Source organism: Notothenia rossii (assembly GCF_949606895.1).
Source record: "Notothenia rossii genome assembly, chromosome: 3".
In the NCBI taxonomy this organism is placed as follows: domain Eukaryota; kingdom Metazoa; phylum Chordata; class Actinopteri; order Perciformes; family Nototheniidae; genus Notothenia; species Notothenia rossii.
This window is the reverse complement of record NC_136901.1, coordinates 27,436,693-27,452,265: the sequence shown is the minus strand read 5'-3', so window position 1 is coordinate 27,452,265 and position 15,573 is coordinate 27,436,693. Positions and strand designations below refer to the sequence as shown.

The following is a 15,573-nucleotide window of genomic DNA, read 5'->3' as shown; positions in this document are numbered from 1 at the left end:
AAAGGGAAAAATGGGAGAAACCTCAGGGAGAGCAACAGAGGAGGGATCCCTCTCCCAGGACGGACAGACGTGCAATAGATGCCGTGTGTAAATTGAAGAGATAATACATTTTACAGCGTAGGTAGTCCGAATGTTTGGAAATGCATGTGTCTATAACAGGGGTCGGCAACCCGCGGCCCACGGGCCGCATGCAGCCCTTTAAGCCCTCTGCTCTGGCTCCCTTGAGCTTAGACAAAAATAAGAAGGAAATAAAATAAAAGTATTTGTAGGACTATTTATATTTTGTTGCATGGTTGAAAATGTTTCGTATCTTCTATTTTGAGGTGATACTGTGAAACATAAATAAAAAACAAAACGGTTTTAATTATGTCAACTAAAATATGCGTCAAATCCTGCTACGGTCCCACGTGAGCGCCTTTTCCTGCGGGTGAATAACCTTACCCCTGGCTCGATGAGCGAATGGATAAATCAAAGAAAAGTACCGGAGGAACACAGGATTTATTCTGTGTGGACAGAGTTATATGCTTTCACAGCAAACGATGCTGGTTTACCGGTATGTTTGATATGTAGAGAGAAGTTGTCAAAGGTGCTGCACTGCAGCCTTTACGTATCGAGGAACAACGGGAACAACACGGAGAGGAAGACAGCTGACGATCTTCAGTCATAATCATAGGTCATAATTCAATGGGGTATGTCATTTATTTCAGAAAACACTTTTTGTTATATTCCATGGAATGCTCTTAACATCCCGATGGCAATGAATATATTAAATGCTTTGACAATAAATACATACAAAAATTAATCTCTGGAAGCCGTAGCGCTGTAAAAAGCACGACCAATCATCTGAGCTGACCCGGCTAAAATAACTGGATGGCCTACCTGCCTGTCAGCCTGTCAGCCTTCCATCTGTGAATACATTTATCTCGTGGCCTCATTGGTCATGTGCGCTTTCGTGTGTGTTGGAGGAGGGGCTCTGTGAGGAAGTCTGAAGGAAGAGGCATATTTTTTCCGGTCGTGTATTTCCAAATTCGAGCGCACTCGAGCTGGTTTCTCCATTCTTACCTACCCTACCTTTAACTATTTTTAGGGTGCAGCTATGTTTTATGTATTTCAAAGTGGGCCCATTTTAATATTATTTTTTTCCCTTCAAATGTGCAGAGGACTCCCCAAGTGCTGTGTTTAATTTATTTTAAAGTAGGCCTGGGTATTATTTGTAATTCTCCTTATAGGAGTTCTTTGTTTCTTATTAGAGGTTACCAGTTTTATATAATGTAATAAATAGCCTAATAAATGCAAAAAAACTGTAGTTTTTGTCTGATATAACAATAAATACAACTTTATTAGCTATCAAGCTATGAAATATGTTTTGCGGCTCCAGACAAAAAAGTGTTTGGGAAAAAGCAGCAAAATGGCTCTTTTGGTCAAAAAGGTTGCAGACCCCTGGTCTATAATAATAAGATGAATCCACGAGGATATCCATCCAGGACTTATGATCCAGGACCACAGCCACGACTCAAGATCCAGGGCTCGCGATCCATGACACAGGATCATCCATTACTCCGGATCCCAGCGTATATAGACACCAAATGTCGATATTATTGACACTGAGTTCCCTCTCAAGTCGTGCTGTGAACAAGTCCAGCACTCTTCATAACTCCCACTAATGACGTGGACAGGGCCTTCAATAATACAGAAAAATAAGCCCTGCAGCCGGATTATTGAACACATCACCCACCGATTTGTAAACATGTCTTTCGCCGGCTGACACTGACACTTATCGTCATGATCGGCTACAAAAAGTAAGCAGCACCTGGTGTACAACAAGGGACTGTACAGTCGCCACCTGAAAGCGATCTGTTCCAGGATGGCAACTTTTTCAATTCTCAAAAATCTCAATTTATTTCAGGCTTTTCCATCCTGTTACTCAATTTCCCATCATGCAAAAAAAAAGTGCATTCAAAAAGAATACACAAAAAAAATATATTTGTACCCATTTCAGCCCGTTTTCTTTGATATTGGTTTGCCAAAGTCATAAGGATTAATCTCATGCGATATTGTAAATATTTTACCCTAAACCACAAATGTAAACCTCAGGATTTCCCAAAAAGTAAATGTCATGTATCACAAAAGTAATAGGATTCCTCCTCTGCAGACCATACATGTCTCACCAAAAAATTGTGACAATCTCAATTTTTTTGACATGATATTTTAATTGCCACATAGAAATGTCAAATTCCTGGCTAAATCTCATTTCTTGAAAACCTGGTATGGTTCATCCCCTAGGGACAATAAATATATATTTAAAAATAGTTCCAATCCATCCAGTTAATATTAAGATATTTAACAGTTTAAATGGAAATGTGTATTTCTTAGAAGGGCTAGATAACATGTCACCAAACTCAGTGGGGTTTGTACCATGAAGACCATGAATGTTGCTACAGAATCTCATAACTCTATATCTTATAGTTATTTCAGTCTTGACCGTAGTGATCGTGGCCTATGGAGGCATGACAATGACCTGCATCTGGCAGGTACACAAGAGAATAAAATTACATGCATATCCATTAAGAATGTTCCAGAAACCTTGCTGTATGCCCCCATTAGCAACCCAGGATGAACCCTGTTGGACATGCTGCCATTAAATAAGTGTTTCTGGTTAGCATACAAGACTGTTATGTCACATACAGTTAGAATTATCATGTACTGTCAACGCTAAAAGCCTAAACGAGGAGGAATGGAAACAACTGCTGCGCAATCCCCACACACATGCTTATGTTTCCAGTTCATAAAAGCTAAATAGTCCTTAAAGCAAACAAATTAAACAATACAGACACCTTCTGTTCTCACCCTGCTCCCTCCTATCCATGCCTGGCAATTAAACACAAGCACAACCAGAGGCATTCACATATTGGAAGTCAAATTGGGATCTATTTTTGCTCTTGTGTGCGCGATCATCAATCAATTAGACTAGTTAATGAGGTACTATCTGCCCGCTTAGTTGTCCTCCACTCACGGCCCCTCCCTCCCTCTCTCTCAATATTCGCTCTTGACTTTTTATTGTTGTACTTCATCCCTGAAAACAAATGATCTCTGCCATCATTTTCTCTAAGGCCGGTCTGAGCAGAATGATATCCCCACACTGATGTGAACACACACACACCCACAAAGGCTAGATGAGCTCTGTGAAATCTCATCGCTGCAGCAAATAGATACGGACACTTTGAACTTATCAAGATCTGTGTATAATATGGCGGCGTGGGAAACACACCCACACAGAAAAATGATTTACACTGAAATTCTTTCACAATTTGTCTCACAGTCTTACAAAGTTGCTTTCTATGTTTTACTCATCTTTGACACATCGAGGACACATGAGGGCATCTGTAGAGGGACAACACTGAATATACAGTAGCACAGTGACAGTTTCCTATAGGAAGGTAGTGCGAGTGGATTAATGTGCATGTCATGTCGAAGCAGAGAGCACTAGAGACACATGAAAGTCCCATGGGTGATGTATATGATAATTGACCCATTTACACACAAACATTTTCCCTAGCATTGAAAACACGTTACTCCCACTCTTCTTTCACTTCCCTCCTGCTTATCCTAGATCAGTTCATTGCCTATACCTCTTCACCTGTCTGCTCCTCTGTTCCCTCTCTCCTCCTCCTATAGCTTAACAGAATCAGTTTATAGTAGTAGTTTATAGTAGATGGAGCGACTTCTCACAGATACTCTTTTATTTGTGATAACAGCCTGCCTCCAGAGAACCTTTAACTGTCAGATCCTGGTGGAGCTGCTACATGTAATCAGTGATTTATTAAAGTCAGGTGTGCTGCGCCAGCTCATCAAATTACACCCGTACAAGATGTTAGTATGAGCTGTAAGATACGTGTAGCCTATTGTCGGCTACAGAGACGTTTAATCATTCTGAATTTAGAAAATAAATACTTGGTTTTGCGATTATTTATTTGATTTGTTTATGTCATTATTTTGTTCAATCAATATAAATTAGAGTCTACCAATTTTGTGATACTTCTGCTTATTGTTGTACAGTATATATACTGGACAAATAATTTAGTATTTGTGAATGTGGATAACGCATAGTAGGAAAATAAATATTTTACATTGTGATATAAATATTTTCCTTTGAGTCAAGAAAATGCCTTTTTTTAACCACCAGAAATAAACTTTTTTTCCATATGTCTATATTAAAATCATGTCATGTTTTCTTAATGAAATTCTGGGTACGTGTATTTGCTATTTAAACGTCATAAGCAGAAGAATAACGTTTTTTTTTAAAAAGTCCTCTCTTACTTCTTCAGGTCTTTACGTTAAATGTAGTTGTTGCTTTCTATTCGCCATAACTGCTTAAATCCAGCCTGCTGAAAACTTTTGAGTGGCATTACTGTTCGAAGACAGAATTTGTTTTCCTCCACAAAGTTCTATGGGAAGTGAGCAACACACAAACTGAGAGGAACTGTTTCAAGAACAAAGACAAAAATAAGTTACCTTGCAGAACACACACCCAGAGTATCTTGAGGTTTCAGAAAGCCACATTTAAGACTCTTTATGAGTCATTTTAAGCTACCCTGAAATGAGTTCTGGAGCTAAAAAAAACAACAAATACAGCTCTTTCTGTTTGAAGATGGCTAATGAAAGCATCAAAAACTCTAGGCTGGAAGAAAAAAGAATATAAACAGAAAATTAATTAAAGAAATTAAGTATGTCTGTGCACAGATTTAGCACATTTGACTACAAACTACCTTCTACTTTAATCCTAAGAATAGAATCGCAGGCCACAAGTGGACAAAAGCGGTCTGTCATTTGTATTAGTCATTATTCCTAAAGCTAGCTCAGAGGCATCGGGTGATTAACCTCTAGATGTCCTCCATTAAATAAATCCAGACAATAATTGGAACAAGGTGTACTTGGACACCATCAATGAGGCACCAGCAATCAGCCTTCACAGGAACGTTTTACAATACAAACCCTAATTAGAAAATAATGGCCTTTCAGTACTTCACATGTCCTGTCAGGACCCCATTGGCCTTCATTTCCAGAGCACTTCCTCCCTTCTGTCCTCAGTGTGGAGGAACTCCCCAAGAGTAGATTCACTTCCTTCTTCACCTTATCTGTATGTGCTGTTTTGACACGTTCTGATCTTTGCTCCTTAGCAAAAGTCTAACTTTTTGAGAATGTATTCTTATGATAAACACTCACAATAAAGTGATCATAGTTAACTTACGAATAACTAAAAGTGAAAACAAAGTATTGAAACCTCTCAAATCAAATGAGACGGTTTTTTTTGTAGACAATTTAAATGGTTTTGCAATCTTTAATTTAACGCCAAATCGAAACGTTCAAATGTGTACCTAGTTGTGCAGTTTTGTCATTTAATAAACATAATAAATAGTAATATTTGTATTCATATTTGATTTAACCATATGCAGCCATGCTAACGCATCATACACACGTTGCGTGCTTCAACGACCATTCACTTTGAATGGGGTGACGTCACGCTTTGCCGAACTGAATTGTGGTTCCGTTGCTTCGCTTTGCCCCGTTGCTCGCGGTGAAAGTTGAGAAAAAAATTCAACTTTTCAAGCGTCGACGGAAGCGCCAGACATTCAAATCATATGCCAGTACAAGCGTTAGCCAATCAAACCGCGTGCTTGTGTGTCCGGGGCGGGAGATTAATGTGATTGGTTGTTGGTCGCGCACAAGACACGCCCACCGGCAAGCTTCAACGTTACGGAACCGTGTGTAGGATACTATGAAGGTAGATATGGTGCAAAATGCGAGAGCTTGTAAAACCTGAGCTTGTGTGCATACCATGGTGCATACATTTACACTTGTATAACATTTCCACGTATCTGTGAACCAAATTTGAAGTCACAGAAAGAAAAAAAAAGTGATGTAGCTTGTAGAAAATAAATTAACTTAGTGATGAAATGTTCACTTGCAGAAAAATATAAACTTTTTAAATATACTGCAACTTGGTTAATACAACCTCTCAAATCAGTCATTACAACTTCACGAATCTGCTCTGTTGCAGTATGAATAGAAACATCTGCAGACTTGACTTTTGCTACACTTCTTGTGATGAATGTGTCGCTAAAGTAATTTTAACTTGTAGATGTGGGGGGAGGGTGGGGGGGTTGGAGCGAAGGGGCGGAGCTATCAAAACGACGAGGCGCAAACTCGGGTGAGTCACACTCACACACATGCCCCTTTCACACCAACGCAGCTCCCGTTCTAGCTCCGTGCTTGCGCTCTCCTGGTTCGGAATCGGTTTTTCTTCCCACCGTTTTGCTCACACCGCCCAGAGCCCACCCAGAGCCAGATTAAATAACTACTCCTCCAACCTTATACTTTTGTCCAGAGTGCCGTGGTTCATTGTTTATTAATGTGTTTCAGCGGCATTTACCGACCGCTGCAGTGCTGCTCGTCCATCGGAGTTTATTCTCCCGTTAACTCACAGCAGCGGCCGCTGTAAAGTCTTCACTGTCTGACTGTCACACAAGCAGCTGAGTCATTCCTAGCATTCGGTGCCATTTAGGTCCCCAACACATTATATAATATATTTTGTATTTAAAAGGTCTAATGCTTATTTTTTTAAAGCTTGGTTTTAAATGTGTATCCCCCTCTACCATAAAACAACAATGTTATTTACCCAGGATATTCCAAATTCCAAATAATTACTCAGATTTTAGCACAAGTACGCCAAATTACTGTGTTAAAAAAGACAGATATAAAAAAGAAATCGAAGAAATACAAACTAATTCTACATTTTTGTCACTGTTGTATAACCCTTTTGCTAATATTCCTCACCAAATTAAAATTGTTTTTATTAATTCATTTTTATGGTTTCAAGTTTTGTGTGTGTGTCCCCTGTTTGAATGTCCCCCCTGTTACTCTGATTTGAATCCCTCTGGACACGCCCCTTTACTACTCTACTATTTGTATGACTCAAGAGGAAGGATACATTTTGAGTGGGAAAATCATCTTAAAGAAGCAAAGTGTACACTGTACGCATTCTTCCTGCATTCTTCCGTTTTTAAAGAACTTAACTGTTGCGGTAAAGCATAAATCTCGCCCCTGTTATGCTCATTTTTTGTGGAAACTGATCATTTGTTTTACATTTAGAAAATATGGTAAATATATCTATCAAATATGTGTTTCTGTTGTCACCAAGTGCTAGCTTGATTATCATCACACATGTAGCAAAAGCAAAGTTTAGCATAAATTGTCCAACCTGTTAATATGTTTCACACACAGTCTATGGTTTCACATTAACAGGGTGGACCCATAGTAACTGGGGATGTTACAAAATATATTTTTAAAAAACATAATATCCTGAGCTTGACCAAAATATTTTTTTATTATACTTTAACAAGCCATCATTCTGATTAAATAAAAAGAAACACGGAAAATTATGTTTTTTATTTTTTTAATTAACCTAGCTGAAATCGCACCGAATGCTAGGAATGACTCAGCTGATAAATATCCCCAATTCCCCATAAGTGAATGTGTGTCAGTCTGAATTGACGCTGTTATGAAAGTATCTTTGGTATAAAATGGGTGATGTTAGCATAGCAACCGAGCATAGCAAACTGACGATATTGACTACTTGTTGCAATCCAATTGTAAGCCGTTTTCTACAGGCACATTTTACCGGCATATTTTTCATTATGATTCTACTTGTGATAGTCGGACATGACAACCAGTGCAGCCCATGTATTGATTCCATTTGATAGCTGCTATAATACAAAACGCCTGCCTGCTCTCCATGATCAATAACAGCGAACGGATGGTCAAAGTATCCGGTTCGACCAGACTATGGCTGTGACTGAGTTTGCGCCTCGTCGTTCTGATAGCTCCGCCCCTTCGCTCCAACCCCCCTCCCTCCAGCCACATCTACAGGTGAAAATTACTTTGGCGACACATTCATCGCAAGAAGTGTAGCAAAAGTCAAGGCCGCAGATTTTTCTATTTATACTGCCACAGAGCAGATTCATGAAGTTGTAATGACTGATTTGAGAGGTTGTATTAACCAAGTTGCAGAAAATATATTTTAAAAAAGTATATTTTTCTGCAAGTGAACATTTCTACAAGCTACAAAACTTTTTCTTTCTTTCTGTGACTTCAAATTTGGTTCACAGATACGTGGATATTTATACAAGTGTAAATGTATGCACAAGGTCAGATTTTTTTTCTGCTAGTGCTCACATCAGATTTTACAAGCTCTCGCATTTTGCACCATATCTACCTTCATAGATATGTCATGGGTGGGTTGAACAAGCTTCAAAGCTCGCCATCAATTCAAAACCTACAGAAATGATCATGTGAAAAAGGAAATACAGAAATAACAATGTTGCTATATTATTTTTCATGTATTCATGCAGGGGGACCTCATGATTCATGCGTATATTATCAGGAGCATATCTTGAATCACAATTATTTTGTCCAGGATAATCAATAAACATAATTCCCAATAAATATATCTCATGTTGTTTATCTCTATCTCATCGTTTCATCTATCCATGTCCCCCTGCCTGCCCTCTATGTCCTTATGACCACATGTATGTATTACGCTGCCTCTATTTTCATAACCCCTTCCCGTCTGTGTCCCTCTCTCCACAGAGGGCGATAATACAGGCCTAATCCCTCTCTTCTCAATCCCTCCGTGGAATGAAAGAAAGGATATAAGCACATTACAAATCTCATTACTAGGCTTTAGGTATGCCTCTGTGCTGCATACTTCATCAGCTCCTTACAGTAGGTAAGTGGGGGCATGCACATCAGAACGAGTCGGTGTGATTTTCCAGAGTAAATGCACGTGTGTTTGCTGCATAAGAGGGGCGTGCGATGGTGGCAGTGTCAACACTAGATTTGCATAAGTAGACAAGTGTAGGGGAAGCACAGAGACTCGCTAACTCACAAGGAGACGTGCAAACATGGCGGATCATTCTTCCCTTTTCTCCTCCACCCCGTTCCACTGTGCACGGTTTTTAGATGTCAGATTCGATTAGTGATGCCTGATTAGGATTCATATTATTCACATTATTTTGTTTTAGGTTTGTGTTCGCTGTGCACGCTGGGGTATGTGCTGAGGCAGAACAGGGTGCTGATAAACATGTCAGATTGATACAGCGGACTGTTTTGTTACTGTCAAAGGGAGCAGCTGCAGAAATGCAAGGCCGTTAGCACCCGAACGAGCGTTAACACTGGAGCACGGTGGAGAACGACTAAAGAAAGCATCGTTGTGAATCTGCCACTAAAACTGGCATCAAATGAAAAAGAAGACAACTTTATACCCGTTTGTAAGTTTACATAACACATACAGTACCAGTCAAAAGTTTGGACACACTTAATTCAATAGTTTTTATTTATTTAAATGATTTTCTACATTGTAGATTAATACTGATAACATCAAGATTATAAAAGGACACATTATGTAGTATTAAAAAAACGCATTAAACAAACCAGAATATGATTTTTATTTGAGATTCTTCAAAGTAGCCCACTTTTGCTTTGATGACAGCTCTGAACACTCGGCATTCTCTCGATCAGTTTCATAAGGTAGACTTTTTTGTTACTACATATTTTTATATGTGTTCTTTCATAGTTTTGATGTCTTCAGTATTCATCTTCAATGTAGATTGAATAATAAGGTGTTTGAATAAGAAGGTGTTTCACAACGTTTGACTGGTACTGTATAAACTTGAAAAACAGAGCATATCCAATCCTCATCACTTTGTCAACTTATCGATTGGTCAATCAACAACAACAAAAATCAGCTATTTTCATAAACGGTAAAGTTATTGTTTTTCAACATTTCATGAAAGCCCCTTCCAGCTTCTCAAATATGGAGATTTCTTTCTTTTATCTTATTTTTATCATATTTTGGGAATATGTTCAAGCTTTGGAAAAACCACGAGTTTGAGGACTGTGACAGACACTTTTCACAAATTTATTGATCAAACGATCAATCTAGAAAAAAATTGTCTGTATACTCGATAATGAAATCAAGCGGTAGTACACGCCTTAGTTAAGCCTTTCAGGGACCCCCGTTATCTCTGAAGTTAGGGTTAGGAGAAAAGAAACCCAGCATAGCTCAGATCCAGAACCCCTCAGGGACGGGCCTGGCTGCCGGCCTCTCTGCGGGGGTGCTGGTGCAGAGCGGAGTGAGAACAACTTCTGCCTTTGCAAACAATGAAGTGCTCCCTCTCTCCGCTGTACTCGCAGCTCAGCAGAGCACTCTGGGCCAAAACCCTTTTCCTCCCTGAGTGCTAAACTGAGCCATTTAGGAAGGCCTTTCCCGCCTTCAGCTATCGGACGGCTCGGCAGCCCATTTGTCATTCGGCGGGTGTTTTTATCCAAAGTGCCCTCCGGATCCACAAGTGTTTACTTTTTTAGCATGGTAGCCCGAGGGGAAATGAAACTCTGAACCCCTGGCTTTGGCGGTACCTTGCTAAATGAGTCCAAAAGTAATAAATGCATTTTAAAAAGGATGATGCATTGTTGTATTATCATGGCAACATTTCCTGTTGTGACGCTATCTAAACACCATATTAACCTATCAGTGGCCGACACCTCGTCATACAAACAGATGTACACGGTGAAAACAGCTTTTTTGCACAAACTGCTTTGAATGCACTGGTGCACTTTTTCTCATCAATGTGACTCAGGAGTTGTAGCTCGGTTTGCATAATACGGCGTGAAGGACCTTGAATTATGCATGGTGATTTGCTGAATTGCATTAAATTGACATACCCAAGGTAACAGGAGGGATGACAGGGTCTATGGAGGAAGGCTTGGCTTTGACTGGAATGGGTGTGGTTGGTCCGTTCACCATCACATGACCTGAAGAGGGGGATAAAAGAAGAACATATATTACACACTGAGCATTCTGTTGAGACAATGAGGAAAACACAGGTGTTACGTGACAGCATCCGAGTGCGTGTGCTGTTTACACACTGACCCAGGTAGTGCAGCAGTTTCTGGGCCCGGTTCTGAGTGGGTTTGAGGTTGAACAGCTCCTGGTTCTCGTCGATGAACTGGGTGTCCACGGTGGAGTTGAGGAACTGGTGGTTGGAAAACACATTCTGCAGGAACGGGATGTTGGTCTGGAGAGAGGATAAACAGAGGAGAGGGTTTTAATTTGTCGTCGTCTTTATACAAAGGGTTTGTACTGTTAGATGCAACTTGACACAAAAAGTTACAAAGAGACGAGAGCCCATACAGCAATCAGCTCACTCTCTATTCTACGGAGGAATCACTTGAAAGAAGAGAGCACAGTTCTTTTGGAGACAACATCTCGCTTCAGAGCTCGTTTTAAACGTTTGTAAAATACAACTTCGCATTGATAGATGCACACATGACACCAAAACCACATTAAAATACTACAGAGCACGTTAAACGCTGCGAGAAAAACACACAGGCTAAATGTCAACAGTTGGAAGTAATTACATCTGTTTAGATTTTGTTGTTGTTTGTTTGCCTCAGAAGTATCATCATGCCAATCAAGCCCCCTAAATTAACCAAGATGAGGAGAGTGAATGAGAAAGCACAGAGAGGAAAGAGATGTAATTGTTGGGAGTTAATGTCATTACTACATGTGTTGCCTTTTCTTACTCTCGTAAGCGCGTTTTGACAATGTGCCATGTCTGCTTTGAAGTGCTATAAGAGGTGGAGGGAGAGGATGAAGATGATGACGGTGATGATGGGGGGGGAAAGGAAGGAGGAGAGAGATTAGCAGAAAGAAAAGCAGAAATGTTATTTGAAGGGATTCAGTGAAAGGACGATATGCTAATATGGCCTGGGAGCAGCAGTAGATGTGTTCATCGCTTTGTAATGTCCCCGAGGGGAGGCTAAGAGTGAAGGAATGTAAACTGGGTGAAAAGTTTGAAAAAAACTGTCTTTGCACACGACGCCAAATGTCAGAGTCTTAAGTGGCATTTAAAGCAAAGTAAAGCCCTGCCACTCATGACCCCACGTCCCCTTTATTTTCTAAATGCACACTCACAACCAGAGCTCAGAAGCAAGGAAAGAGTCCCCGAGGACTTCCTGGGTATCAGGTGTGAAGCCTTGTTAGCCCGCCTCACTTTCTATATATAGTCTATGGATAGATCTCACACATCCCGCAGATGGACAGAAATTACTACCGCGTTTATCTGACAGTCAATCATTCAGGAATCCCATAATTGCGAGCAGGAAGTCGAGCAACACACAAACCTCACTTAGCTCATTAGCAGCGAGAGAGAGAGATCAATGAGCTCGGGTGAATAAAGAACATGTTTGTCATACTAATAGAGACAACATGAGAGGAATACATCCAGAGTTACAGGGAGAGTGATTTACATTAGGAGCAGAGAGGAAGAGAACAATGGCAATATTAGTATTCAAAGTTGGATCATATAAGTATAACATCTAGTCATTTATTGAAAACAATATTTTTGGGGGAATTAGTCACGTCCATTGGATTACAAAAATGTGTGTAAGTGCGATTTCTAAAGTAGTCTGGGTTTATTACAGCTATTTCTTTTTTTGTTATCTTATTAAATATGTCCGATTATGTCCTACAGAGTACATATTTCAGTTTGCAAATACAAATCTTATTCTAGAGAGAGGGAAAGAGAAATGGTCACTTTTTCTTGAGCCATAAAGGCACTATTTATTTAGAGAAATCGAGAGACAAAACTCTCTTTTTATGCTTTGATACTCCCAGCAAGGAGAGAGGAGAGGAGATTCATATAGCCATGCTTCAGGCTTTGCACCTAAACAGTAGCTGCTATATGACTTCAGTAACATGGACATCTTATTTCTTTTATTTATAGTATCTGCCTGTATGAATCTTGCATTACATGTGCTTGCCCTTGAGGAACTATGCAGCCCAATGTGGATATTGTCTTATTGAACCTTTCTTTATCATCACAAATTATAAAATGCAAACTGGCAGAGCAAGCTAGTGAAGTTTAGCTTAGCAGTAGGAATAGAAATGTAAACTAGCCTGGCTCCAAGGCAACAATATATGCCTCTAAAAATAAACAATATGAAAAGAACACATACATATTGTTTTTTTAATCCACACAAAAGACAAAGTGGAAATAAATGTTTCCCGACTTTGCAGACTGGCGGCTCCACTGTGCTAAGCTAAGCTAACCTGGCTACTGACAGAGGCCTTGTTTATGAGAGGTTTTAATCAAACTTGCACTTGCTTAAAAAGGAGATGAGGTTATGAGTGGGTGAAAACTAAATTAGACTCCAATGGAACTGCAACAAGGAGTAGTTCAAGGTCAAACAGGGTTAATAGTATAACTAAAAGATATAACCCAACAGGAAAAGGAAAAATACTCATGTTTTATTATTACCTTCTTTAGATAGGATGTTTTTATAATTGGGCTGGGGACATTTTCACAATTGGAAATAATAATAATCTCATTATTTTCCTATCTAGTGAGCATAACGAGTAAAAAGAAATCAAAAGGTGTAAATAAAATAAGAAACGTGTAAAGGCAGTGTCGAGGAATGAAAGATAAATAACACAAACAGCAGCTATTAATGAAAGACTGAGAAATAATGGACGCCATTAATACACCGACGTTTGTCCTTTTCCTCTCTGCTGACACACACACACACACACACACACACACACACACACACACACACACACACACACACACACACACACACACACACACACACACACACACACACACACACACACACACACACACACACACACACACACACACACACACACACACACACACACACACACACACACACACACACACACACTAATGATGTGAAACACTCTAAGAAGGCCCACACACACACATTTGTGTCTCGCTTCCCAAGGTCTGTGGCATGCGTTTCTGTCTTCACACACGCTCACACACACACATTCAGATTGTGAACACAACTGGCACTATGAATATTCCATGCATTAATGACGGTCATAAAAAGCACTTTCTATGACACCCCAGTCTATAAAAGCTCAAAAAAGATATCTTCATTGTGTTCAAATCAGCTTTTAACAAACAAATATCAGTAATGCTTTACAGAAATAATCACAGTTATTATTATTAAATTATAAAGCATTTAATTATGACTTTTTGGGTCAAGAATAATTTCAGAATTGAAGGTCCTTCAATTAACTTTCTTTTATAGTGTTTTATATCTCTAATATATGTTATATATAATAATGAAATTCAAATCAGACCCATTAAACAAATTAATTAAACAACATTGCGTGTGTAGTTTGATGACGTTTTTTCTCCCTTTATTTTAAATAAAACGTTCTGGTGTCATACAAAAGTGTTACCAGAAAAGTTAGCTTACACCCTTTCTATGCATTTGACTCACTAGGCTCAGTATCATAGGTCAAAACACCCAAACATGATATCAAGTTCTGAGTATATCGACTTTCTTCTCACGCTGCTGCGTTTATCACCAGGAAGTCTGTTTTATTGCTCCTCTAACTCAGCGCCGGTCGTTATCGCTCTTGTTGCAATCAGCCTTACTGAAGATTGCAGCAGCAACACAGAGGTGAGTATTGATGCCCCAGGACGGGTGCTGCCTGCAAACACAACATCACCTTCCAACCACTCGCTGCAGGGCATCTGGACTGGATGATCAGCTGCACACATGGCCTGCAGATGTTGTTATCCAACATCAAAACACAGTTCATATAAAGTGATTTACACCCGACAGTGAAGGCAGTCACCTTATATTTTCTAATTTGATGAAATCTGTCTTCAATGATACTTTCTTGATTTACTAGGCAATTCAGGAAGTAGGAGAAGAGAACAAGGTACTGCCTTTTAGAAGGTTGTTGGAATTGTGCACATTTTAACTTGAAGTTATTTGGTTATTATATCTTTATCTTATTGAAATGTTTTACTTTTACATTCTTAGGTTTAATTTTGGGCTGTCAAGTTAACGCGTTAATAACGCTAACGGATTTTTCTTTTAACGCCACTAATTATTTGAACGTGCGATTAATGCATCTGTATTTGTCCTCGGCCCGCCCCGTAGTTTCAGACCCCAAAGGCTTGACGTTGTTGTTGTTGTTAGTTGGATGGAGGGAGATTCTAGCGAGAGATATGGATACAAAAAAAAGGTGTTTTAAACAGCAAGCCAAGCACACAGCTGATGCTGACAGCCCCCTTCCTGTAGACCACGCTTGAAAGTTTGCCAACGAGACGCCTGGACAGCAACAGCAATAGCTAAATGGGTGGCTAGTGGCTACAGCTTAACATTGTGGAGGACGAGGGGCTGCGTTAGATCATTCGGATCGCATCCAACGTGTCGACTGCACATCACAGCGCATTATTTTAACCCCTGTGGGAACTTCAGTCTCATGCTTTGACTGTTATGAAGACAGAGGAGCGGCATTTTGCCGACAACTGTAAACAGGCTTGTCTGTTTGAGCAACTGGCTAAGTGCAAAGAAGTACACAGGGTTGGGAGAGAGTGTAAGAGAGAGAGAGAGAGAGAGAGAGAGAGAGAGAGTTCCAGGTTGTTGTATTGAAAATATTCAGGAGAATATTTCTCATTGTTACAA

General features: G+C 39.7%; 1 protein-coding gene across 1 annotated transcript in view; it reads right to left on the bottom strand.

Moving 5' to 3' along the window:
• pcxb (pyruvate carboxylase b) overlaps window positions 1–15,573 on the bottom strand; it is a 298,980-nt gene that overhangs the window by 53,272 nt on the left and 230,135 nt on the right. The window contains 2 exon segments of the mRNA XM_079671136.1: window positions 10,780–10,869; window positions 10,988–11,132. Coding sequence (XP_079527262.1) covers window positions 10,780–10,869; window positions 10,988–11,132 — 235 coding nt within the window.